This window comes from Rhinoderma darwinii, chromosome 9 (genome assembly GCF_050947455.1).
Source record: "Rhinoderma darwinii isolate aRhiDar2 chromosome 9, aRhiDar2.hap1, whole genome shotgun sequence".
Taxonomy (NCBI): domain Eukaryota; kingdom Metazoa; phylum Chordata; class Amphibia; order Anura; family Rhinodermatidae; genus Rhinoderma; species Rhinoderma darwinii.
This window is the reverse complement of record NC_134695.1, coordinates 84814617-84841305: the sequence shown is the minus strand read 5'-3', so window position 1 is coordinate 84841305 and position 26689 is coordinate 84814617. Positions and strand designations below refer to the sequence as shown.

Sequence of the window (26689 nt, the reverse complement as noted above, 5' to 3'; positions counted from 1 at the left end):
GGCAGCGCCCGTGTTTTCCTACTGATACACAGTAAAAGCAGACAGCGCGGCATTTGTACAACTTTTAGATAGTCGTGGATTTTAATAGTTAAGCTGACTTTCCTAATGCCGTTTTACCAAGCAGGGCCCTTAAAAAAATTTCATTCGCTGCTAGCAAGCGTTGAGAATGCTTGGCAGGACATGAAAATTACCATGCAGCGCAATTACTTTCTTTTTAAAATACGAATGTATGGTGAAATATATTATGCATATTGTCTTGAAGCGCACCTTTAGGCCACATTTACTTTCCCGCTGTCATAGCTGCCATGGCGTGACATTTAATGAAGAATGCTAGCTGTGCATGACAGCTGGGAATAAAGTGCAAGCTATGCAGACCTATTATACCAGCCCTTATTGCATGTGAATCTCACTTACATCTAAATAGTATCACTCATGTCCACGCTGAGACCCCTATGCATTGTTAGATTGTCACTCATAAATATTATAACCGATTCATTATAGTTTCAGCTTTTCTACGAAACCCTTAATGTCAGTCATATTGGCCAACAAACCATGGCAGGTTTAGATTCCTCCGCCTAGCAAATGTCCATCATTGTCAGTGACAAGCATACATTTTTAAAAAATTGTCACTCACGACCGAATAATTACCCCCTTTCGCTTCACTGATGTGTCACTCATAAAAAACGTAATTAAACACTAATAATTATTCCAAATGTCAGTCAGGTTATCAGCCCGCTTGGGTAGGTCTTCAGCCTCCATCAAAATTTAATCAGGGAATTGTTGAATTCCCTTCAAATTGGGTATATTTTTTTTTTTTTTCCGGTTTATTGTATTTGAAAGTCTGGCTGTGGGGGAACGAAAAAAAAGAAAAAAAAAATTTTTTATTTTTTTTTTTGCAATTCGAAAAGCTGGTTGGTTTGTCGGGCTCGGGAAAGGATGACTTTCCGTATACGAGGATGAGAAACCGCTTTATGGTGGAGAGTAGAGAAAACAAAAAGCGACGCGTGAAAAAAAGCTGCATCTTCTTCACGGCTGAACGCAGCGTAACTCGGCGCAAAGTTATTAATAAATGATTTGACCGTCGTGTCTACGCTAAGTATTTATATCGTAGGGTTGCAGAGGTGGGGGGGGGGTATAGGGACGATAGGGCTGTATCGCAGTGCGAAAATTATTTACGTATGCGTCCGGAAAGTTTATTTAAATTGAACGAGACTGTTGTTTTGACGGAGATTTAGGACATATTTTGCATTTTTTAACATAAGTTCCTGTCAGGTTTTTATTATTTATGGTCCGGAGGGACTAAATATGGAAAATTCCTCACAAAATCGGTTGTATATTGAGGGAATGGCGGACTAAACGGCACAAAAGGGCGGCCATGGAAATGCACTGGGTCGGGTTGGCTCATATAATGCTTGGTTCTGCAGCCATCCACTTGTTGAGAAACTACAAGTCCCAGTATGTCCCTTCTGAGAGAACGATGGGAGTTGTGATTTCACAGCAGCTGAGGAGCTACAGGTTGCAGTGTAATAACGGATGCTGAGCTCTAGATATAATTGCCATTATTTATTTCGCTGCCTTTTCTAATTTTCCTGTCACTTTCCTCTCACATTTCGCGCCTCAGGTGTCACCTACATCAGCAGCATCAGCAGCAGACAGGTATCTGAGGAGGCGACGCCGCCACTTCCCGCCTCTTGCTCGACTCCTCCCACCTTCCCCGCCGAGCCCCCGTGACGTCACGGCCGAGGCCCACCTGACCTGTCATGTCGAGTCACGTGATCCACCTCCTGCACGCCGCCATTTTGAAACGCCTGAGAGGAAAGAGAGTGAGTTTGCTGCGGTTCTATTTGACGTCAAATGATGTTTTTCGTTGTATTTTGAGGTGCGGGGTCGGCGGGAGGATGGTGCGAAGAGGTCGGGGGTGTTCTCCGGTGATGTCCAGGTAGGGGACGGGGGTTTGAGGGGAGGATGGAGCTGGTAACAGGCCGTGTCTGGAGCCTCCTCTCCTGTGTGTGTCTATGAGGGGCCTGCCCCTTTCATTGCTGTCACGTTGCTGGACCAAAACAAAGGCTGCTATCTTCCCTACCGTGTATATTGATTATAACGTGTCTATAGCGAGTCTCACAGGTCACGTGACGCTTATAGAACTACAAATCCCAGCATGCCTGCATTCTCTAGTCCCCACCAAAGCTGCAAAGACACAGGTATGGGCTTATTTAACGCTTCTCCCCTGTGCATATGTAAATAAGGTCATTCTGGATCTATGGTATTAACCAGTGGAGACGTACGGATTGGCGAATCGTTTTGCCATGAATAGATTTATGTTTCAGATTTACGTTTGTTGATTTTAATGAAAAAATATTAAAAATTATTCTCCCAATGTGTGGTATGGACGAGCGAATCGGTGAATCTGGCTAAATGTTGCATCGGATAAACCGATCCGCACGTCTCTAGTAGCGAAAGAGGCGGCTAAAGAGCCTGTGGGTAGCAAAGCATGCTGGGACTTGTAGTTCTATTAAACGTTATCCTGATGTATACACAGGGGGGGGGGGGGCGGAGTTATCAAAACTAGCAGTAACTGTCCTTGTTGCCTATAGCAACCAATCACAGCACAGGTTAAGAAATGAATGCTGCGCTCTGATTGGTTGCTATAGGCAACAAGGGCCGCCATTTTACTCTTAGACCTTCTTGATGACTGCCCCGTGCGCAATTTTATAACCGTATTTAAAGGGGGTTTACAGGTTTTTTTGTAACTAAATCTCAAGGTTTGCAACTTTCTAATATACTTTGTGTTTTAATTCCTTAACACTTTCACGATCTCTGCTTGCTGTCAGTGAATAAGAACGTTTTTGTTTACATCCAGAAACCGCATATAGACCTAATATTTACCACAGCAGAGGGTTAACCACCAATGTATCCAGTCTAAATAATCCTCTGGACTAAAGACTGATACATTTTACCTTCCCTGATACATTGTAACCAGCTAAAAGATGTAGACGTAAAAAAAATGAAGTTTGCCCCCTTTTTGCAGTGCAGCATTACAAGATTTTGGAATTTTATTCTGTTTAAAGGGTTAAAGGGGTTGCACAAAAATCGACAATTATCTATACATAGGAACCCCACCGATCGCGAGTACAGGGGTCCCGAACCTCCCGTTCCTCAGTGAGGAGGACATTGAATGGAGTGGCGGTCGAGCATGCGTTTGCCGATCCATTCAATGTCTATGGGACTGACGGAAACAGCCGAGCACTGTATTCAGCTGTTTCCGTCACTCCCATAGACATTGAATGGAGGGGCAGCGCACGTACTCGACCGCCACTCCATTCAATGTCCTCCTCCTCACTGAGGAAAGCGAGGTTCGGGACCCCTGTTCTCGTGATCGGTGGGGTTCTTCACACTGCAGTCGAGCCGCCACGAGGGGTGCAGGACCCTGTTCTCCCGGTCGGTGGGGTCCCAGTGATCAGACACATTATTTCCTTTCCTACGGATAGGTGATAATTGTCGATTCTGTTCACTGTTTCCTAATTCCTCCCGCATGGCCACAGACAAACCACCTGCTCTCCACTTGGTGACTTCCGGACAAGGATAGGTCTGTATTTGCAGGTCGTTTTCCTGGGGCCCCTGTGGGAGGAAGCGCTCAAAGTTTTAGAACCCCTTTTGTAATACTTAAAGGGCTTGTCCACAATAACATGGCTGCGGTCTTTCAAAAACAGTGCCACACCTGTCTACAGGGCATGTGTGGTATTGCAGCTCAGCCCTGTTGACATCAATGGGGCGGAGCTGCAATACCAGGCACAACCTGTGGACAGGAGTGGCGTCGTTTCTTTTAAAGATGTATTGTGGTTGTAACAAGTTATCATCTATCCACTGCATAGCCGATAATGGTTAGATTGGTGGGGGTCAGACTGTTCGGACCCCCAACGATAGGCAGTTTCTGCCACTGCCGTAGACTTTGAATGGAGCCGCAGGGTGCATGACCCTGTTCTGACAATCAGTTGGGGTCCCGGCGGTCAGACCCCCACTGATATAACCGTTATCACCTATACAGTGGACCCCCCTCCCGAGAACGAGTACGGCTGATGCTCCGGTTTATATGTGTAGTGACTGCTTGTCCTGCTAGTGGAAAAACTATCGTGATAAGTGTGAACATGACCTTATACTTCACTTCTGAGCTGAGGGTCTGCTATAATTGTATCCAGTTTAGGCAATCCTCAGTAAGCTACGCATTCAGCTCACACAGGATTGCCTAGACTGATCCATTGTAACGAACAGTATGAGGTCAGGATGGGTTTTTGGGTGTAAACTTTAAATGTTTCAATTCACTGATAGCAAGCAGAATTTTTGAAAAAGTTGAGGAATTGAAACGCAAAGTATATCACAAAGTTCCAGAACTTTTCATTATGATTCAACTTTTATTTATTTTTTTTTAAAAAGAAAAAAATAACAACATACGTTTTTCCATATTAACCATCTGCTGCCCCCGGTGGCCATTAATCGCACTTCATTACTTCGCACTAAACTTTATTGTTTAGTTTTAAAATGCTCCCACAAACCACATCCTGAATACTTACCGGGATCCACCCATGATGCTCTCTGCTGAAAGAAATCACCTGGTCTGACCATGATCTGTGCATCTGTATCTGCTGCTGATCTCAAATATCTGGAGGTTGTGCAGACGCGGAGGGTTAATAACAATGTGAAGTGTCACCGTGCAGGAACAGGACTATAAATCCTTGCTTAGGCTTCGCCCACATTGGCATCGGCAGTTCCCTCACATTTGATGGCAATAATAACGCAGCGTGCAGCAATATTCTTGCAGTCAAAACGATGGAACCCCTGCATTGGCATGAATCTATATTGACTTCAGGATTTTCTCTTTTAATGGTCTGGCAATAAGAACCTCTATAGACAACCCAAAAAGTTATGTACTTGCAGACAATTTCTAGGTGCATTGGTTTATGGGCTCCCTGTTTTGTCCAGCCCTCGTTTTACAGAATTACCATAACAGATTCAAAGTAGTTCTCCGCTTTGGGCACTCCCTACTTATTTAAGGGTCCCTTGACAATAAGTAGATCTCAAAGTGTTTCACTGCTGGGAGCCCCAGCGATCAGCTGTGATCTGTGGAGAAACCGGCAGTAAGGATTACATTTCCCTGCAGCGCCATCACAGGAGAAATTAGGCATTACACAATGTCCATTCATATCAATGGGTTCTCTGTGTAATACAGGACAGGTCCTCCAGAATGATAGACGCTCTACGTAACCGCGCTACATTCTGGATAATAGATGAGGATCCTGAACAGAGGAACCTCCTCTATTAAAGAAGCACTTTGGCTATGTTTTTCCCTGGTGCTTTATTTCACAGGTAGCCGCTCTGTTCTGGGCCGCAGCTGGGTCATGTGATCCCTATTCGCACTCCCTGAACCCTGAATCCTACAGCGTCTGTCAGTCAGTCTGAGAGCCTCAATGTGAGTATGATAGACTTGCATTGAGAGACTGACCTACGGTCCCTACAGCAGACGCTGTGGGATTTGGGTAGTCAGGGTGGAGATCATGTGACCCAACGTCGGCCTGGAACGGCACGGCTACCGGTAAATTAAAGCACCATGTAAGCCAATACACTTGTCTACGTGCCGCTTCATTTCATTTTTAAACAGGAGGGGGATAGTCGGAGTGCTTCTTTAAATCAGTCGGAGTGCTTCTTTAATTCCCTAATAGGGTAATATAAAAATGGGATTACTAAACTGGATAGCCCCTTTAATACATCATTGAGTAATAAACCGTACCACAATGGGCGCCATTTCTCCGTTTATTACCTATTAAGAAGATGGAGATGAACTCAGAAACACATCAGAGTATTAAAGCTGTTGTCCAGGGTTAGACAAAAGGGTTTGCTTTGTTTCTTAAGTGTCAATGGGGCTTAGTTGCAATACCAAACACAGCCCATGGACAAGCGTGGCGCTGTTCTGAAATAAGTAACAGATCCTTTTTTCCTAATCCTGGAAAACTGCTCAAAGATTTCACAAATGGGACAGAAAGAATAAATTCTTATGGCTCGTGGAAAAAACCAAAACAAAGCTCCTCGGGACATCTGCTATAACGTGATATTTGATATGTTGCAGAATGCATGGAATCTGCATCCATCTACGTACGTGTCCCTCAGCCTGAGCGCTTTGGAGCGAGCGCTGGAAATAGTATCCGTCCTCCCACTCCCTCTCTTGCTTTTTTTCGTTCCTGCGATTTCTGCGGAAACAAACTGTAGATGGTTTTCAGCAGCTGCTTAGGCTTCGAGATTTGACAGGTTCTGTAATGTCGCTAACCACGTGTCATGGGCTGCGTTTTACCCACACCAGCCTTGTTTCATGATTCCCCCGTTTGAGAGCAGAACAGAGACTTCTTATAAATATTGCTGCCTGAAAATAGGGTTTTCATCGTGCTCAGGAATTTGCACAGTGAATTATAATTACTGGCGCAGGGATAGCGAACGCGGTCTAAACATTCAGATCTGCTAGAAGTGGTTATAGCAAAGCTGTCCATAATTATACAATGTACTTGGAAGACCCTGAATAACTTCGCAAAGCAGTCACTACGCCGCCCTACTGAATAAAAAAAACATTGGCATAAGTCAAGTCCGCCATGCCTTGTTAATCCTCATTTAAAGGAGCTTTGCTGATTTTATATACATAGAGCTGAGGCTTCGTTCACATCTGCGTCAGGGTTCCTTTCCGACGTTCCGTCGGAGCTTCCCGTCAGAACGGAACCCCGACTGAAACAAACGGAAACCAGAGGATTCCGTTTGCATCACCGTTGATTCAATGGTGACAGATCCGGTGCAAATGGTTTCCGTTTGTCTCCGTTGTGCAAGAGTTCCGTCGTTTTGAGGGAATCTATACCGTAGTCGACTACGCTATTCATGCCGTCAAAACGATAGCAAACATGATCACAATGGATTTTCAGCCTTTGGATGTAAACAAATGTTTCCAGCCATTGACAGAAAACCAAGATCTTGAAAATGGTGAACGATCGAACACCAGGAATATCAGAAAGTTACAGAATTTCTTATTGCACAATTACTTTACTGGAAAATCCCTTTAACCACAAAGGGGGAAGATGTGTAAATGGTCTCTTTATTCCCATATGACCCTCTGTACTCTGAAGATAGTGCCTAGAGGCTGGCATTGTGATGGGGTGCCCCGCTCGTCTACCACAAGTTTACCAAATATGTATTTCCCATGGTCAGAGTACCTACAGAAAATCGCTACATCGCTAGTTACCAGTAAGTTTGTCTAGGTTTCTGCACAATAACCATTTGTGACTGGTTACAGACTAGCAGCTGTGTGGAAACAATATGACGCAGAGCTAAACAACGGGACGTCGGCTCCCCTGTCTATAGCCAAACTCTTACTGTGTTGGGGTTATTGCCAGGAAGTCTGTGTGCAAGAAGAAAAATAAATTCCTATTGCAATAACAGCTGTAATGTAAAGCGTCGCCGCAATTCTGGAGACGATATGCAGAAGGTACTTGGCAAATTGCTTACGTAGCAGGAGTAACATGGAAACGTAACCCCAGGGTTACCATCGGGCAAAGGTTAGAGTTAACTGCCCACAACTACAGGTTCCCTGGGAGATAAGCGGCGCCAGGGTTAACTGGGAGACGCTCATCTCCCACTTTTTTTTTTTTCTTGGCCAAGGCAAATGTGCTAGTTTATTGCAGACGTGTGGTTAGAAGTCAAGTAAATGTAGTAACACTTGTTCACATAAATATGGCTGCCTCGTACGTGTCCCTAAAGTATAATGTGTATATATAGCCTGGACTTTACAGTGAATTTGTATACTGAATGTTAGATGGAAGCCATAAAAGTGGGTTTAGGAGCTCACACCCTACTTGTTGAGAGTTCAGTTCCTCGGCCCGGAGGCTAAGTGGCTTAAAATTTCCCTCCTGGAATTTTTAGTAGGTAACGTGACTTCCTCAAGACCAGTACGTGGATATTTTCTTGCCTTTGAGCTACTAGTTTAAAAGCATATTTACTATGGCAAGAGCCTGTGCAGGTTGCCGAGAGCACGGGTTATTAACTGTTGAGGGACCATTATTTACTAGGCTTGCACAGACTTGTATACGTTTAGATTTGCTTTGTTGGAAGTCAGTACGTTTTCACCAAATTTGCCTAAAGTTTCCTTTTAAAGTTGGTTTCTGCAACTTAGGGCTCATTCAGATGAGCGTGTATCTCGTCCGTGTGACAGCCGTTAAAACAATGGCCGTCACTCGGACTCATGTATTTCAATGGGGCCGTTCACACGACCGATGTTTCAATTGAGTGTGTGATAAGTCAGTGAAAAAATAGGACTGTCCTATTTTCCTGCATGTCCCGCATCCCTCCATAGACTCTAGTCTATGGTGGATCCGTGACAACGTGTCCCGCACGGGTGCTCCCCGGATGTGAAAACTGCAGTTTTTTACTGTCCGAGATTAGCTACGCTTATCTGAATGTAGCCTTAATAAATAGGCTATCCATATTTAATCATGATTGTCTAATCCCTGGGACCTCCACTGATCAGCTGAATGAAGGGGCCGCGACGCTCCAGCCTCAAGTGCCTAGGACTGAGCTGCAGTACCAGGCACAATCCCTTGTGAGGATAAGCCGCTGTGCCTGATAAAGCGTTAAAGGCGACCTTTCAGTATTGATCGGCCGGGGTCAGGGTAGTCAGACCTCAACCATTGAAATATTGATAGCCTATCTTAAGGCCCTTTTACACTGCCTGATCGGCTGGTCCAGCGAGCGCCGATCAATGAGACATCGTTGATCGGCCCTCGTTTGCTCCTGTCACACGGAGCTATGAATGGGGACGAGCCGTTGTCACTCCGATCGCTCGTCCCCATACATTATTATCATGTCGGCAGCGCGTCATGTGAACGCTCGTCTGCACGATAATCGCCCTGTGTAAAACCCCTTTTACGGGAGTTCCCTGCTCTGGACAATTCATACATGTTAAAAGTGTCCATTGACAAAAAGGAGCTCACAAAGTGTCCCCCTGCTGGAACCCCAGCGATCATCCTAATCTGTGGAGAAACCTGGCAGTAAAGGCCCTATTACACCGGCCGGTGCAGCGAGCGCCGATTAATGAGACAGATCGTTGATCGGTGCTCGTTTGCTCCTGCTCCTATGTATAGGGACGAGTGGTCGTTACTCCGATAACAATAAGCAGATCACAAAGTGTCTCCCCCATCGATCAGCTGCAATCTGTTGGGAAACCTGGCAGAAGTGTTCAGTTTCCCTGTAGCGCCGCCACAGGGCAAATGAAGCATTACACAGTATCCTTATATATCAATGTGTTGTCTGTAATACAGGACAGGTCCTCCAGAGAGAGCGAGACGCTCTATGTAACCGCTCTCCACTCTGGGATCCTCATCTCTTGGCCAAATAGAGCACCCCCCTCTATTAACTCCAAATTAACTAATCGGGTAGATGGCACTGGGTTTTGTAAACTAGACAAAAGGTAGGCCATCAATATTTAAAGTGTAGCTAAACGTTTGACAAACTTCTGGCATGTCATAGTGACTTGTCAGAAGTTTGGATTGGTGGGGGTCCGAGCATTGAGACCCCCACCAATCGCTAGAACGAAGCATCTGAAGCCCTCATGTGAGCGCTCAGCCGCTTCGTGTCTGTTCGGCTTTTTCCGGAAAGCCGATGTATCTGAGTACGGGCTCATAGACTTTCTATTGAGTCCGTACACCGATACATTTCTTTCCAGGAAAAAGCCGAACAGACATGAAGCGGCTCACACGAGGGCTTCATATGCTTCGTTCCAGCGCTTGGTGGGGGTCTCTGTGCTCAGACCCCACCAATCCAAACTTCTGACAAGTCACTGACATGTCAGAAGTTTGTCAAACGTTTAGCTAGACTTTAAGTCTTAGAAAGCCCCTTTTAATAGTAGTTGCAGGATGAGGACATTGGGGAGAAAGTTTGATGTGCAGGAAATGTTTTGGCTCTGTTCACACGGTTGCCGCAGCTGTTGCTTTTCTCCGTGTAGTGCGGCTTACAACGGCGGCGGTGTCTTGTGTCACTAGAGCGCGGCTGCTTAGCCTTTTAAGGAATTAGCATTCCAGAGTAGGTGATAAGCGGCGCAGGCTTGACCCCCGGCCACCCTCACATACCACAGTATTGTCAGTGGTTACTCCTCTGCTGCTAATAAAACCAGAGTAAAGGGAAGTGATCTCATTGTGTATGACTTTCTGCTTTCTCTGCTTTCAGCGGACACTTCCCTCTGAAGATCACAGTTTACATCTACTATTACATAACCTTTGCAAATACTTTGTTTTACTTATCTTGTACAAATCTTAACCCCATGTCACACACACCAGAGTCACTGTAATATTCTTGTCAGCTCTTAGACTCCCACTTCACATCATCGGGAATCCACCGCCTGTACAGTGTCTGTGCAGAGCATGTTCTGCTGTATTGCATCGTGGGAGATGTAGCCATCACACCTGCCACTGTGCCATATAAGAAAAGCTATATCGCCAGCAATACTGTGCAGTAGAGTACACACTTGGCCGTAGTTCGTGGCACGCTTGTTTTTGGGAAGTTTTTTCTGAAGCAGATTTCGATATATTCCTACAGTGGATTCTGGATAACTTGGTATTGCATGTTAATTCTCATTCTCACATTTGCGGATTATATCTCGATGTAAAAAAGATGGTCAAATGAGCAAATACGTTAATCCCTTGCTGACCAGGACAAGGCGTTCCCGGATTGGACAGGATAGGTGATAAGTGTCTGATCACTGGGGGCTCCACCGATCACTAGAAGGTGGGCTTAGAACGCCCCCCCCCCCCGGTTCCTTCACCGCAGGGGAGAACTTTGAATAGTGCGGCGGACGAGCATGTGCAGTTCTATCCCCATCAAAGTTTATAGGACTGACGGAGACAGACGAGCAAAATGCTACGGTTTTCGTCAGTCCCATAGACCTAAGATGAAGTGGCACTGCACATGCTCAACCTCCGCTCCATTCAAACTCCTCCTCACTGCGGGGGATGAGGAGGAACAGGGGGGGTTCGGGACTCCTGTTGTGACCTGTAGAGCTCCCAGCGACCAGACACTTCTAACCTATCTACTGGATAGGTCAATGCTGGGAATACCCCATTGAGGGCCAAAATATTTTTTGGGTCTTTACTCTGTTTTCCGGTGGTTATAACTTTTTTTTCATTTTCAGTTAACGTGCTTATGAGACCTAATTGTTTGCAAGAATAGTCGTAGTTTTTGTGATTTATTTATATTTTGATGGAAATGCAGAAAAAAGTTGATTTTTCTCGTACATTTTATTTTACCCCAATCATAATAAAGATATGAATCTGTAGCTTGTTATGGTGACACCAGATATGTGTATATAGTTGGGTGTGATGTCATCGCTGTTTTTGCATTTGTTTTATTTGCTTCTCGCTGTTTTTTTTATATATTAATGTATTTATTTTTTTTGAATACCTTAATTTGATATTCAGTAATCTCTTTGCATAAAGTGTGTGTGTGTATGTGTGTGTGTGTGTGTGTGTATATATATATATATATATATATATATATATATATATATATATATATATACACACACACACTAGCCTTTGGTAATAAGTACACTGCTGGTTGTTAGGGCACATTTACGGGTTAAACGACGGACATCAGAGGTGTTTCTAATCTCCTTCGTGTATAAGAGCTGCTGTCCTTCTGATTGCACGGGCACAGTGGCAGCGCCCAAGCGATAAGATCGCCGTAATAGTACGACGCAGATCCTCTGGTCGCTGGTCATTAAGGGGTTAAACTACCGTATGTATATGTTTATTTTCTGTAGTTAAGATCTATAATTACATGATCACCATTGCATATCAATAATTGGTGCTGTGTACTGTCAGGGGTGATGCGTGTGGCCCTATTACAGCTCCGTTTTGTCAAGAAGCGCTCTAGACCGTGTGTATTTGTTGTAGAGTGCAGGTGGGGTTCACATAGTTGTCACCATTCGAAAGTTTCCTTTCATAGTCATATGCGGTATTGGCTCGTACTCCAGTTCTTTTACCACATGCTCGAAAGATTTTGCTGACCGATTTATCCGTGACCTGTAGCCTACAATATGACACATTTTTTCCTATGTGGTTTAGTGAATCAGTTGAGGAGATAGAATATTAGTGAACTACTTTACTGGATGATATAGTATTCGCCTCATACAAAAGGGGGGGGGGGGTCCTTGAAATAAAGTAAGTAAAATGTACAGAAACAATTTTCAGAAAGTTACTACAGACCATGCAAGTGCCGTAAAGTGACTGTTTCTTTGCAGCCCGTGTGTCCTGGGTTCATATGTGGCCAGGGGTAACGTGTGCATGGAGTTTGCATGTCCTTCCCGTGTTTGTGTGGCTTTCCCTCCCACACTTCAAATACATATTGACCTTTGTATGGTGCAGTTGTTTAAAAATAAAAAAATTGACTTTTTTTTTTAAATTTTGTTCTCGCAGGTGTAATGGAAAGTAAGGAAAGTGGTGGTATAAGGATAGAAGAAGGTGGAACTCTGCTCATTCCAGATGCCAAGATTACCCTGATGCACGCGGTGGAGGTCCAACAGAAAATCAATGAGCCCTTGATTAATGTCATACAGAAACTCACAGCAATGGTGAAAAGCCAAGAATCAAGCAGAAGTCCTGAAGGGAAGAAACGCTCTTACCCGGATGACGTTGTAAATGTTCCGCCGTCTAAGGAACCCGTTCTGACGGACCTCTGCACCAAGAGGATCAAGGAAGGGAATCCAAATGATCAGGCGGTCAGTAGTCCCGCACCAAATAAAAAAGTGATGTTCTACCAGTGTAGTCTTTGCAAGTTTATCTCTCCTTCATTTGAGGTTCTCACGATCCATGTCAAGAACCATGGGCAGCATAATGAAATCATCCTAATGTGCTCGGAGTGCCACTTGACTTTTAAAAATCACAGTGAACTCGAAACTCACATTAAAATACACTGTGAAAACGAAGTCACTGCTCCTTCGCAAACTAAAGACCAGCCCCAAGACGACAAGCAGGTATCTCCATGTACGAACGTCACCGAGCCGGCGAGAAAAAAATGGTACGCCTATGAAGCGTACGGTCTGTACCGGTGCCTCATCTGCAGATATACCTGTGGCCAACAACGAATGTTAAAAACCCATGCTTGGAAACATGCAGGGGAGGTTGACTTCTCATACCCTATATTCGAGGAAGAGAATGAGTCTGCTGGATTACCAGATTCCACGGTTGCTCATACCCCACAGGGAAGCGAGTCCGTGCTGTCGGAAAATATTTACATTAAGCAGCACGTGCAGGTATCTGGATGTGACGCCATTCCGGAGCAAACCTTGTTGCCAATGGATGTACAGATCAAAAGGACTGACGTTTTAAGCCAAGCTAGTGCCCCAACTCCTATGACGGAAGTGGTCGTTGTCGACGAGGCCTTACCCGAAAACGATCAAGATAACTTCATTAGGGAAAGCCTTTTGTCCTCTGCACAGAAAATTATTAGTTGTAGCCAGAATACAATGGGCCATGTGAATGTAATCGTAGAGCGGTTGCCCGGAGCCGAGGAAACCGGTCCACAGAAACCCTACCTGATCAGTACAGAAGTGGACGTTAACAATAAGATAGTCCCTCATGATCCCCAGCTTGCAGGTTCTGTGGAAGTTTATCATGACGATAAGAACGCAGTGGAGAGTGAAGAGATTATCATAGGATTTGAAGGATCTAATGAGAGTTCTCCGCCTGTACGCAGGAGGACAAACTCTGAGTGCTTAAGACTTCACTCTTTGGCAGCAGAAGCTTTGGTAACCATGCCCATCCGAGTGGTCGAATGTCCCAAAACCAGTCTCCGGCTCATGCGGGATGCCAGTACCGTTGATCCAGACACTGGTCAAGGGGAAGCCGATGTTACCTTTGTTTCCTGCCCCACGGTGGAGTCTTCTAAAGTTACTGAGGATCATCTCGTTCTTAACCAAAAGGAAGGGAAAGATGAATTTACAGAAGCGCCTATGAAAATGGGTATCAGCATGTCTTTACTTAAAGTCATTGAGAAGCTGAGAGAGCGGACGGATCAGAATGCTACAGACGATGATATCCTGAAAGAGTTACAGGACAATGCCCAGAGTGAGTGCACCAGTGACCTTAGCTCCGGCAGTAACCTCGTGGAATATTTACCTGATGCCGAACGACCCTTCCGATGTCGGCTGTGCCATTATACCAGTGATAACAAAGGTTACATAAAGCAGCACTTGCGTGTCCATCGCCAGAGACAGCCTTACCAGTGCCCGATCTGTGAGCACATAGCAGAGAATAGCAGTGACCTTGAAAACCACATGATCAACCACTGCAAAACCATCAAGTATGAATGCAAACACTGCCATGAATCCTTCTATTACAAGGTATGGATTATTGGTACTACATTGCATGGTATTAAAGGGGTTGACAAGCACGGACTACTGATGACCTATCCACAGGATTGGTCATAAGTATATAATCAATGGGGGTCCAACAACCGGACCCCGCACCGATCGGCTGCCTCCGGGCACTGGATGTTAAGCAGGGTATGCCGTATTCAGAGCCGGAAGTGGATGGCTCAGACTACTGCATAGCGTCCGTACGACAGAACAGCAACTGTGCTCCTATTCACTTGCTGCGGTATTGCAGCACAGCGGCTAATCTGTGACTGGAGCCATCTGCTTCCACCATGGACATCCGGAGGCAGCTGATCGGTGCTGGGTTCAGGTGTCGGACCCCCACCGATCATATACTGATGACCTATCCTGTGAATAGGTCCTTAGTTGTCCGTGCCTGGACAACCCCTTTAAGGCTTTGGAAACCTATGGTCACTTTTTTTTGTACTGTATGTATTTCGTGATTATTCGCACTTAGAAATGTTGTACGGTTTCAGCACTGCAGCTTCTATGTATCAACTTTACATAGAAGCTTTATAACGCCGCTGTAATCTGAATCCATCAGTGAGCTGGACTGACATACAATCTAACCCTAAGGCCTAATCACACGAGCATATTTCACGTCCGTGTTACGCGCGTGAAAATAACGCACGTCACACGGACCTATGCAAGTCAATGGGGCCATTCAGACATTGGGTTTTTCATGCAGCTTGTGTCCGCTGAGTGAAACTCACTGCATGTCCTATACTTGTGCGTTTTTTGCGCATCACGCACCCATTAAAGTCAATGGGTGCGTGAAAATCACGGACAGCGCACGGACGCACATCCGCGTGCTGTGCGTGATTCACGCAATAGTTGCTAAAGAAATGATGAGAAAAAGAAAAACGCCTCCTTCAGTTTATTTTGCGGACGTAAAAAACGGACATACGGATGACATACGCACGTAAAAAAACGCAGATAAGCACCATACACTGATGTCACACGGAACTGCAACGCAGGAAAAACGCTGCGTTTTTTACGCGCGCAAAACGGACACGTTCGTGTGAATAAGGCCTAATACTGATCAAATCGAAGTTGATCTAGAATATGTGATTATAGGAATGCTAAACTTAGAAATGAAAGGAATATAAACAGAAGTAAAATAACTTGCCCACGTTGTTTGTCTGCAGAAATTCCTGCAGATCCTGAAACAAAGTCTTGCAGAGAGCACAGGTGTAAATGTCCTCCTTATTCCTTCCATTTACAGCTGACAACTTTGGTGCCCGTACACATTAGATGAAAGTTAAGGTTGTTTTACATGGGCAGCTATTCGCCTGTGTTTACCACCTTTAAAGTGCGCGGATCAACAATACAGCGTGTAGATCGGCGCTTGTTTTCTCCATTCACAAGGTGCAATGATCGTATAGGGACAACTGATCGAAACTACAATCAATCGTCCCCATTCATTTGCATCTCGTCAGCAGCACATCCCCTGTTTGTCCGAGGACATGTGATACCGATGAGCGACCATTCTTTCCCGCATAAAAGATGCGATCGATCGATGAAAAAACGTTTGTTCGTTCCTTGGCTGATCTTTGCCCTGTTTACACAGGGCAAAGTTTAGGAACATGCGTTCACATGAACGCTTGTTCCCCAGATCACTGACCCGTGTAAGGCCTTGTTCAAACCGTGCAGATTTGCTGCAGATTTTGCATGTATTTTTTTAAGCCAAAACCAGGAATGGAGCTTAAACAGAAGAAATATATAAAGGAAGGTCTTCTAGGTCTCGCCTCCTGGATCCAATTCTGGTTTTGGCTTAAAAAATGCATGCAAAATCTGCACTGTGTGAACAAGGCCTAAAAGGGCCTATAGCTGGACCACCCAATTTTCTACTGTCTGTGGGACTGTCGCGACCCCCACCCCTTCCCCAACAGCAGAGGGGGAAAGAAGAATTGGCCATGTTGGATTTCAACATGACCGATCCTTTGTTCCAGCGGGAGATAAGCCACTGCTAGAGGAGTCAGACAGCGGCTTATACCCCTTCTCCCATTGATAACACATGGACGCCCTGCTGAGTGTTTTTGGGGGGAGTCTGGAGGAATAGCTGACAGCTAATGTAAGCGTATGAGCAGCTTTAGTGTTCCTAGTCTATTGCAGGCAGAGCACTGGGGGAGGGTTCCTGCTACAACCAGATGTCTTACAGCCAAACAGACTTGTGAGAAAGAGGAGGGGGAATAGCCGAACATTTGTTATGTATTTCTCACAGTTTTGCTTGAAATATTAGTCTAACTAGAATCAAAAGAGATTGTACATTTGAGGATTTCTATTGCCGGACAATAACAGAAGCCGTGTACACAGAGGGCAGCTGGGAAGCAGCAGATATCTTAGACCCCCTCGAGTGTTTTTGCTTTGATTGACCGCTCCGGCACCATAGCAGCTGACACTGTCAATCATTGCAGTAATGCTGGATGAGCATCATGACATTCAGACTCTCTGGCACCACGGCTGAAAGTGGTACCATGCTTGCCAACATGAACGGAAATAGCAGATTTTTAAGAAAAATGGCAAATGTCACATCCCTGCCCACATTATACATCGGAGACAAGGGCAGTGTCGGGATGTGAGGAGAGAAATGCATACAAGGGGGATGCCAAAGATGGAGAATGAGTTAATTTAAGGGACAAGTCTCCCAGCAGCACAGATTATTTCAGCAGAGGAGTGTGCTAATCTCATGGACCGCAATGACCTGTCCACTCATGATTATGCTCTTGAGGACAGGACTACATGTAAGAAGGGCAGAGTTGAAGAATCAAGTCTCAGCAGCACAGAGGATTTCAGGAGAGGAGCGTGCTGATCTCGTCGACGGCCGCGTCCTACACTTTCACGTCATTATGTTAGTGGGGACAGGGCCGAATGTCTTGTGACAGTATCTCCGGCCTGGAAGATGTTTTAAATTGGCGCTTTCCTGGGTTTCCCATTCATTGAGTGAAAATGTGACCACTCCTTTCAGGGTCTTCTGCTTTCGTTAATCCTCCAGTTTTATTTTCTTGCAGAGTCAGTTAAGGAATCATGAACGAGAACATCGCAATCTTCTAGATACAGTGTCTACGACAAGTGAGGATGCGCCAGTCTGCACAGACGATGTGGAAGAAAAGTTTTCTCCGGAAGGTACAGTTAACGTAGTGCAAACAGATAACCAAACACAGCGCTTATGACGAGCCGGCACTGATGTCACGTCAACCATACGGCTATTCGAGTCTACCTCCAGTTGCGATTCCCCCGTCTGATCTGAGATAGGGCGTGGGGATGCCGTGGCAACTGTATGACGCACAGAGAGTGTCGTACCCGGGTCCTATTCTAAATAACGGGATCTGTACCCAATAATGTCTCTCCACGCCCGATGTCGGTTTGGGCAGGATATTGCAACTGGAGGTTACATTTTAACAGAAATCATTAGGCTGGATTCACACTACCATGTTACGTCCGTAATGGACGGAACGTATTTCGGCCGCAAGTCCCGGACCGAACACTGTGCAGGGAGCCGGGCTCCTAGCATCATAGTGATGTACGACGCTAGGAGTCCCTGCCTCGCTGCAGGACAACTGTCCCGTAGTGTAATCATGTTTACAGTACGGGACTGTTGTCCGGCAGCGAGGCAGGGACTCCTAGCATCGTACATCACTATGATGCTAGGAGCCCGGCTCCCTGCAGAGTGTTCGGTCCGGGATTAGCAGCCGAAATACGTTCCGTCCATTACGGACGTAACATGGTCGTGTGAATCCAGCCTTACACCTATGGTACACAATGATCGGCACATTCAATCAAAATCTATTATATTTTTACGGTGTATGTTTCGAAATTTTGATTGATCATTATCTTATTTGATTTCTGTGTGTGTGCGCAGGGGCTTTGTTAAAGGGAAACTCAAGTGAAAAATTGGAAAGTGCTTACCCAAACCTTGCTGCAACACATGCACCTCTGTCAGGCTGAATTCAGATGACCGCGGTATACGTCCATGTGACGGCCTTTAAAACAACGGCCGTCATACGGACGCATGTGTTTGAATGGGGCTGTTCACACGGCTGTTTCAACGGACCGTCTGAAGGGTCTGTTGAAATGTAGAACATGTCCTATTTTGTTCAGTTTTCACAGATCTCTTGATAGACTCAAGTCTATGGGGGATCCGTGAAAATGGGACCTGCACGGGTGCAACTACGACGTGAAAAGCTGCAGTTTTTCACGTCCGAGTTTCCCCACGTTTGTCTGAATTCGGCCTTAATGTTATCATTGATGACCACATTCAAAGGAGCTGTCAACTTTTAGGCAAATCCCTAGAATGATTGCCTGATGCTTGAGACTTCCTGTACTATAAGCAGTAGTCCAGTCCTTGCCATTTTTAAGATCTCTGCTTGCTGTCATCGATTGTTCTTGCTCTTGTTTATAATTTAGAGACTGATAACCTGAAGAGACCTATCTCTCCTCTGTGAGCTAAATCCTTCCAATAGCACAAATTTCTCTTCCCATCTTGATAGTTTGCTCAATCAGAAAAAATCCTGTTTAGGTCATAGAGAATGGCCTAGATTAGATGAAATTGTAGCAAATCCGGCCCTGTGGGAAGTATTAGGTCTCTACCAGTTTTCACCCTCTGAATATAAATGTGCCCATTCATGACGTTAAGCAGAGATCTTGAAAAATTTAGAGGAATAGAAACATAAAAGCCACCTTTTTATCAGTCTTGGAGGTCAGGCAAAGTGCTTTCAAATCTGTCCAAATCGAGCTGTTGTTCTGCTTGTGTATATATTGCAAAGTGTGACATCCGTGGTGAAAATCTGCAACATAATAGGCTCGAAGTGGACTTGAAAATCTGCAGCTGCTATACAATCTGGATTGATTCTTCTGCTGTGTATGAATGGAGTTTTGAAAACCCCATTCACATGTATTGTAGTGTAGTGTATATTGTGTTGTGTAAGGCCTCTTACCATGCTTTTCCTTGTAGTCCCTGTGGTTCCGAATTATAAACTCATAAGAACTCTGTGTACTTCTAGCATACGGCACCCTATTCTCTGTTCAAAGCACTGCTTCTAGGAGAGTGACTGTGTACTAGACCATACCATGACCATTTTAGTTGTGTATTCCGTAAAGAACAGTATGGGCCCATATATTTCTATTGGAGCCGTTTTACAGATACGTACAACACAAATCTGTAACACGCTCTAGTGCTTGACCTCTCTAAGATGTGACCAGGGTAGAGCATAGACCATAGTAATCAATGATTGCTTCATTACTTGTGTATGTTACAGGCAGCAGCTACGCTTTAGGTCTTATATATATATATTTTTTTATTTCTTTTTACTTCGATATATATATATATATATATATATATATCGATCACATTTTTTTTGTATGGCATAGTAGACTATGCTAAAAAAAACATACTTTGCGCCATGCATTTTTTTTTTTTAACATGGAAGCCTATAGGTGACGTAAGCCTCTGTATAGTATACGTCACAGGCATCCATTTAACGTATACATCATGGGCCTATTTCATAGATTTTTGTGACGGATACCATTATAGTCTATATGGTGACAGATGCCACTGTTAGGGAATCTGTCACAGCCTGCGTTTAACACACGTCAGTAGCTTTTCCCGGCCTATATGTCAAACGTAGTGCAATATGTGATGTGAACGCAGCCTTACCCGCACTGCTTCTAAAACTAATCTAAGAATAGGCTGCTGTTATTCACTGGAGGTTTTTTCGCTTCCTCTGTTTCCAAATACATTAAAACATTCCTAGATGTTTCAAGTGTAATAAACCTTTTCCATTAGCATTGCTGCAAACTACCGAGTTGTTTATATCGCTCATAAAAACCGACCGGGGAAGTATTATTTCTTTGCAATAATTGTTTTTCACCTAAACTCTCTCCACTGTGAGAGTGCGGCTTTCTACCTTACCAAATTATCATTGTGTTATTTTATTTTTATGGCTTTCTTATTGCAGATAACACATCAAGCATCTCAAAGTTACACCGATGTGACGTGTGCAGCTACGCCAGCTCTACATACGTCGGCGTGCGAAACCACCGAAGAATTCATACTTCAGATAAGCCATATAGGTATGTGAATTTACTCCACTGCGCTATGGCATTGGCGGCTTCTACCACTCTAATACGTCTGGATGATGAAGTGCGTGCGTCTGTCTAGGGACCCGAATGAGACACCGAGAGAGACGGGGTTGTTTATTAAAATAAAATGTATCTCACTGAAGACGGTGACTGTCTGATTTATCACACTACTAGGGTGGAATTTTATGTAAATGCATTTTTCCCATGCCGCCCATTCCCGGCATCATTTCCATGTTTTATCTTGGAACGACCTGACTATTACTTACATAGTTATGTAGTCGTCGACTTTGAAAGAAAGCTAAAATCCCAACGTGCCGTGGAGACTGTTAATCAGAGGAGTCGCAGGGGCAGCAACACAAAGTGACGTTTTCCTACATGTTCCCAAATGATCGAAGTCTTTTGCTGGAAGAAGAGATTGTATCATTTATAACAAATCTATCAATCCAATGGAGCAAAAAGTCAGATTCACTTATTCCTATAAAACCAAATGCAAAGTCACACTTAGTCTTTTCATATATAAGAAAATCAATTAAATAGTTTTGCAACTTTCGATACATGGTTTCAATTCCTTGCCATTTGTAAAACCTCTGCTTGCTGTCAGTGAGTAAAACGAAAATCTTAACATCCAGAGGCTAGAAACCAATTCTAATCATGTTTAACTGGCACGGGTGCGCTGCTTGTTACGAGTGAGAGGTCTGATACACTGTAAGGGTATGTGCACACACACTAATTACGTCCGTAATTGACGGACGTATTTCGGCCGCAAGTAGTGGACCGAACTCAGTGCAGGGAGCCGGGCTCCTAGCATCATACTTATGTACGACGCTAGGAGTCCCTGCCTCTCCGTGGAACTACTGTCCCGTACTGAAAACATGATTACAGTACGGGACAGTTGTCCTGCAGCGAGGCAGGGACTCCTAGCATCGTATATAACTATGATGCTAGGAGCCCGGCTCCCTGCACTGTGTTCGGTCCGGGACTTGCGGCCGAAATACGTCCGTATATTACGTACGTAATTGCGTTATTTGGACAGGACAGGTTTTCATCCTCCGTGTTGAGTATATTTCCATTCAGTGAAAGCAGAAAGGAATCATTAAAATGGCGGGGAATAGAAACACAACGTCTATATCATAAAGTTGCAGAACTTTTCATTATACAATGATTGAAAGCAACCCCTATTAGGGCATATGGATGTCATGGGGGAACCCCGTTATAAGCTGAGCCTTCCATATATTACATCTATTACATGGACAGCCATTCATCTGAACCGCTGCCATTTAATGCCGCATTTCCCCTGTCTGGCCAGTGAAGGCTTTACCTGCCAAAATCAGCTGTGTCTCTTTGATGAGACATCCCCTTTTTAAGCTTTATTTGCATAAACAGAAAAAAACCTTTAAAGAAGCACTCCACTTTTTATTTTTTTATTGCAGCCTCCATTTGTACATTGGTGTTTCAGTGGGGTGCTATGTGCAAAAAACTTCCCCATACCTGTATCTTGTATTTTTCGGGTCACGTGATCTTCCCTCTGACTTGTTACTGTGCTTTTGAGTAAACCGGCACTCGGGCTCTCAATGCATTCCTATGGGAGGCAAAACGAGGCTCCATAGGAATGCATTGAGAGCCTTACTTCCGGTTTTCTGAAAAGCAGCAAATCCAGACCAGGTCAGAAAGAAGAGGACGTGGCCGGTGCTGGACCCGAAAAAGACAAGATGCGGGGATCGGGAAGTATTTTTGCACATAGCACCCCACTGAAACACCAATGTACAAATGGAGGCTGCAATAAAATATAAGTGGAGTGCTTCTTTAACCCCTTCCCGCTCCTTGACGTACTATTACGTCATGGCAGCTGTATCGTTCGCGCTCCATGCCGTAATAGTACGTCTCGGGAGTAACGGCCGTTTCGGTCGTCCTCCCGACACATACAGGAGCTGTGACGCTGCTGTCTTGTTCAGCAGCTGTCACAGCTCCTACAGCGGGGACCGATCGCTGTGTCCCCGCTGATTAACCCCTTAAAAGCCGCGTTCTATAGAGATCGCGGCTTTTTAGGGGTTAAGCTGCCATCGCCGGCCTGCTACGCGATAGCGGCCGACGATGGTGACTATGGCAACCGGACACCAAACAATGGCGTCCGGCTATGCCATAGACGGAAGCCTAGTGGGTCCTGACAACGTCAGGACCCACTATGCTTGCTGTCAGTGAGTAGCTGACAGTTCTAATACACTGCACTACGCATGTAGTGCAGTGTATTAGAATAGCGATCAGAGCCTCCTGCCCTCATGTCCCCTAGTGGGACAAAGTAATAAAGTTAAAAAAAAGTTAAAAAAAGATGTGTAAAAATTAGAAAATAAAAGATTTAAAAGTATTAAAAAGTAAAAATCCCACCTTTTCCCTTATCAGTCCTTTATTATTAATAAAAATATATAAACAAACAAATAAACTATACATAATTGGTATCGCCGCGTCCGTAACGGCCTGAACTACAAAATTATTTCATTATTTATCCCGCACGGTGAACGCCGTAAAATAATAATAAACCGAACCACAATCACAATTCTTTGGTCACTTCACCTCCCAAAAAATGGAATAAAAAGAGATCAAAAAGTCGCATGTACCTAAAAATGGTACTGATCGAAACTACAGTTCGTTACGCAAAAAATAAGTCCTCGCACGGCTTTATTGATTGAAAAATAAAAACGTTATGGCTCTTAGAATAAGGTAACACAAAAAGTGAATGATTGTTTACAAAACTTATTTTATTGTGCAAACGCCATAAGACATAAAAAAAACCTATAAACATATGGTATCGCCGTAATCGTATCGCCCCGCAGAATAAAGTGAATATGTCATTTATAGCGCACGGTGAACGCGGTAAAAAAAAAAACAATAGTAGAATTGCTGTTTTTTAGTCACCACGCCACCTAAAAATAGAATAAAAACTGATCAAAAAGCCGCATGCACCCCAAGAAAACTACAATGGATTCCTCAAGGGGTCTAGTTTCCAAATTGGGGTCACTTTTTGGGGGTTCCCAATGTTTTGGCACCACAAGACCTCTTCAAACCGGACATGGTGCCTAATAAAAAAGAGGCCTCAAAATCCACTGGGTGCTCCTTTGCTTCGGAGGCCGATGCTTCAGTCCATTACCGCACGAGGGCCACATGTGGGATATTTCTCTAAACTGCAGAATCTGGGCAATACGTATTAAGTTGCGTTTCTGTGATAAATCCTTTTGTGTTATAAAAAAAATGGTATAAAGAGGATTTTCTGACAAAAAAAAAATGTAAATTTCACCTCTACTTTGCTCTAAATTTTTGTGAAACACCTAAAGGGTTCATAAACTTTCTACATGCTGTTGTGAATACTTTGAGGGGTCTAGTTTCTAAAATGGGGTATTTGATAGGGGTTTCTAATATATGGGCCCCTCAGAGCAACTTCAGAACTGAACTGGAACCTAAAAAAATAAATAAATGAGGCAATACTTCGCTTCTTACATTATACTGATAATGAGCCGTGCCCACCCCGAGATTACCCCAGTTTTGACCGTTTGTCTAAACGGAGACCCCTATTAGACCGTTCCAGTGCCCGGTTTTCCCAAGCATACACCCCCGAGAAGTGTATTTCTATTGATGAGTCCCTGGTACATTTTAAAGGGAGGGTTCAATTCCGCGAGTACCTGCCGGGTAAGAGGGCAAGGTATGGCGTGAAGATGTATAAGCTGTGAGAGTGCATCAGGGTATACCTACAGGTTTAGGATATATGAAGGAAAGGCCACCCCCAAACCAGACTGCATCCTGGACTACAATAGGTACATGGGAGGGATGGACTTGTAAGATCAAGCCCTGAAGCCCTACAGCGCCATGCGGTGTGGTATAAGAAGCTGGCCGGGAACATCATATAGATGGCTTTGTACAATGCGTACGTGCTACGTCGATGTGCAGGCCAGACGGGAACTTTCCTGGAATTTCAAGAGGTGATTATCAAGAACCTAATCTTTAGGGACCAAGAAGGGGGGGCACCCAGTACTTCTGGAAGCGAGCCCACACGCATCGTACCAGGGCAACACTTTCCAGGGGAAGTTCCCCAAACTGGCAAGAAGGGAAAAAGTCAAAAGAGGTGCAAAGTCTGCTATAAGAGGGGGATAAGGGAGGACACAATATATCAATGTGACACGTGTCCCGAATAACCAGAGCTCTGTATGAAAGTGTTTTAAAATTTATCATACATCCCTTGGTTTATAATTTACCCCAATTTTACTTACCCTCATGCACTCCGCACAGCTTATCCCCCCTCGTCTTTCCCCTCTGGGCCCTGCTGTGTGTCCAGGCAGCTGATAACAGCCACATGTAGGGTATTGCCATACCCGGGAGAACCCACAGTACAGTTTATGGGGTGTAGGTCTCCGGTCAAAATGGTCACTACACCTCTAGATGAATGCCTTAAGGGTGTAGTTTTTAAAACGGGGTCACTTCTTGCGGGTTTCAACTGTACTGGTACCTCAGGGGCTTCTGCATACATGACTTCGCACTAGAAAATCCCGAGTAGGCCAAATGGTGGTCCTTTCCTTCTGAGCCCTCCCATGGGCCCAAACGGCAGTTTATCACAACAAATGGGGTATTGCGGCACTCAGAACAAATTGCGCAACAGAATGGGGTATTTTGTTTCTTGTGAAAATAAGAAATTTTCAGCCAAAACTACATATTATTTGACAAAAATAATTTTGTTTTCATTCCCAGCCCAATTCAAATAAGTTCTGTGAAGAAACTATGGGGTCTAAATGGTCACATTACCCATAAATGAATTCCTTGAGGGGTGTAGTTTCCAAAATGGGGTCACTTCTGGTGGGTTTCCATTGCTTTGATACCTCTGGGGCTCTGCAAATGTGACATGGCACCCGAAAACCAATCCAACAAAATCTGTACTCCAAAGAACACACAGCGCTCCTTCCCTTCTGAGGCCTCCCATGGGCCCAAACGGCAGTTTATTGCCACAAATGGGGTATTGATGCACTCAGGAGAAATTGGGCAACAAAATTGAGTATTTTGTTCCCTGTGAAAATAAGAAATTTTGGTAAAAAATTACATCTTATTGGAAAAAATGACATTTTTTTAATGTCACAGCCCAATTAAAATAGGTGCTGTGAAAAAACTGTGCGGTCAAAATGCTAACAACAACCATAAATGAATTCCTTGAGGGGTGTAGTTTCCAAAATGGGGTCACTTTTGGTGGGTTTCCATTGCTTTGATACCTCTGAGGCTCTGCAAATGCGACATGGCACCCGAAAACCAATCCAACAAAATCTGGACTCCAACAAACATATAGCGCTCCTTTCCTTCTGAGCCCTCCCATGGGCCCAAACGGCAGTTTATCACCACAAATGGGGTACTGCCACACTAAGGACAAATTGGGCAACAAAATGGGGTATTTTGTTCCCTGTGAAAATAAGAAATTTTTATCACAAATGACATTTTATTGGAAAAAATGACATTTTTTTCATTTCAGAGCCCAATTCAAATACGTGCTGTGAAAAAAATGTGCGGTCAAAATGGTAACAACAACCCTAAATGAATTCCTTGAGGGGTGTAGTTTACAAAATGGGGTCACTATTGGGGGATTCCTACTGTTTTGACACCTCAACACCTCTCCAAACCTGGCATGCTGCCTAAAATATATTCTAATAAAAAAGAGGACTCAAAATGCACTAGGTGCTCCTTTGTTTCTGAGGCTTGTGTTTTATTCCACGAGCGCAGTAGGGCCACATGTGGGACATTTCTAAAAACTGCAGAATCTGGAGAATACATATTTAGTAGTGTTTCTCTGGTAAAACTTTCTGTGTTACAGAAAAAAAAATGAATAAAATTTAAATTCAGCAAGAAAAATGAAATTTGCAAATTTCACCTCCACTTTGCTTTAATTCCTGTGAAATGCCTGAAGGGTTAAAAAACTTTATAACTGCTGTTTTGAATACTTTGAGGGGTCTAGTTTTTAAAATGGGGTGTTTTATCAGGGTTTCTAATACATAGGCCCCACAAAGCCACTTCAGAACTCAAGAGGTACCTTAAAAAAAAGGCTTTTGAAATTTTCTTAAAAATATGAGAAATTGCTGTTTATGTTCTAAGCCTTGTAACGTCCAAGAAAAATAAAAAAATGTTCAAAAAACGATG

At 44.2% G+C, this 26689-nt stretch overlaps 1 protein-coding gene and 1 long non-coding RNA gene across 7 annotated transcripts in view; one reads left to right on the top strand and one right to left on the bottom strand.

The window, feature by feature from the left end:
* LOC142661118 (uncharacterized) overlaps nucleotides 1-2117 on the bottom strand; it is a 246350-nt gene extending 244233 nt beyond the window's left edge. For 2 of the 4 annotated variants that reach the window (XR_012850634.1, XR_012850636.1), the window contains exon 1: nucleotides 1633-2107. This is a non-coding gene — a long non-coding RNA (uncharacterized LOC142661118). Of the gene's footprint in view, nucleotides 1-1632 lie in introns of all 4 variants that reach the window. The other 2 variants (XR_012850637.1, XR_012850635.1) reach the window with 2 other exon arrangements.
* The window catches only part of ZNF507 (zinc finger protein 507), a 29066-nt gene continuing 4002 nt past the window's right edge, over nucleotides 1626-26689 (top strand). Inside the window, exons 1-4 of one of the 3 annotated variants that reach the window (XM_075838392.1) lie at nucleotides 1626-1823; nucleotides 12492-14416; nucleotides 17461-17575; nucleotides 20407-20521. In XM_075838392.1, the coding sequence (XP_075694507.1) occupies nucleotides 12497-14416; nucleotides 17461-17575; nucleotides 20407-20521 (2150 nt within the window). In that variant the 5' untranslated portion in view covers nucleotides 1626-1823; nucleotides 12492-12496. Of the gene's footprint in view, nucleotides 1824-1854; nucleotides 1940-1984; nucleotides 2202-12491; nucleotides 14417-17460; nucleotides 17576-20406; nucleotides 20522-26689 lie in introns of those variants that run through there. The other 2 variants (XM_075838393.1, XM_075838391.1) reach the window with 2 other exon arrangements.